At 37.1% G+C, this 657-nt stretch overlaps 1 protein-coding gene across 1 annotated transcript; it reads left to right on the top strand.

The window, feature by feature from the left end:
• Nucleotides 1–261: 261 nt before the first annotated feature.
• SARC_18055 (hypothetical protein) lies at nt 262–423 on the top strand (the record flags this gene model as incomplete). Its single annotated transcript, XM_014287862.1, has 1 exon — nt 262–423. A coding segment is annotated over one exon (162 nt), but the record flags the coding sequence as incomplete, so codon positions are not given.
• Between the last annotated feature and the right edge of the window lie 234 nt (nt 424–657).

Here is a 657-nt window from a genome sequence, read left to right on the forward strand (position 1 = left end):
GTAGATGTGTATTATTACATATGTATTTATATGTGTTGTTATATATATATATATATATATATATATGTATATATATATATATAGGGATAGGAATAGGAATAGGAATAGGAAAACACATATGTTCAATTATACGTTCAATACATATGTTCAAATATACGTTCAATACATGAATATATACCTTTATACATACGTATGTATGTATCTAATACCCTTTTACTTCTGTATTCCCACTACCCTCCTTGCTACATGTGTCCATCATAGGTTAAGGTTGATGGTGAGGTGACTGATCCCTCGGGTGAAATGATTAGAGAGCTAGAGAGTCAGCGAGAGCGTAACATCAAACGGGAGATTGTCCTGGCCAAACAGGCGGGTGAACCGTTTGGTGTGGAGGTCATTGTGTTTCAGGTGTGTACTAATAGATGACTCATTCAACGCGTTGTTTGCTGTTTGTTCACGTGTTGTGTGTACCATATGTCATTGCTCCCCCTACATCCTGGCTACGAATACGTATGTTCCGTCTACGAATACGTACACCCTGTCTAAGAATTCGTACATCCTGTCTAAGAATACGTACGCCCTGTCTAACAATATGTACATCCTGACATAGAATACGTACATCCTGTCTAAAAATACGTACATCTTGTCTAAGAATACGTA

Source organism: Sphaeroforma arctica (genome assembly GCF_001186125.1).
Source record: "Sphaeroforma arctica JP610 unplaced genomic scaffold supercont1.13405, whole genome shotgun sequence".
NCBI classification, from domain to species: Eukaryota; class Ichthyosporea; order Ichthyophonida; genus Sphaeroforma; species Sphaeroforma arctica.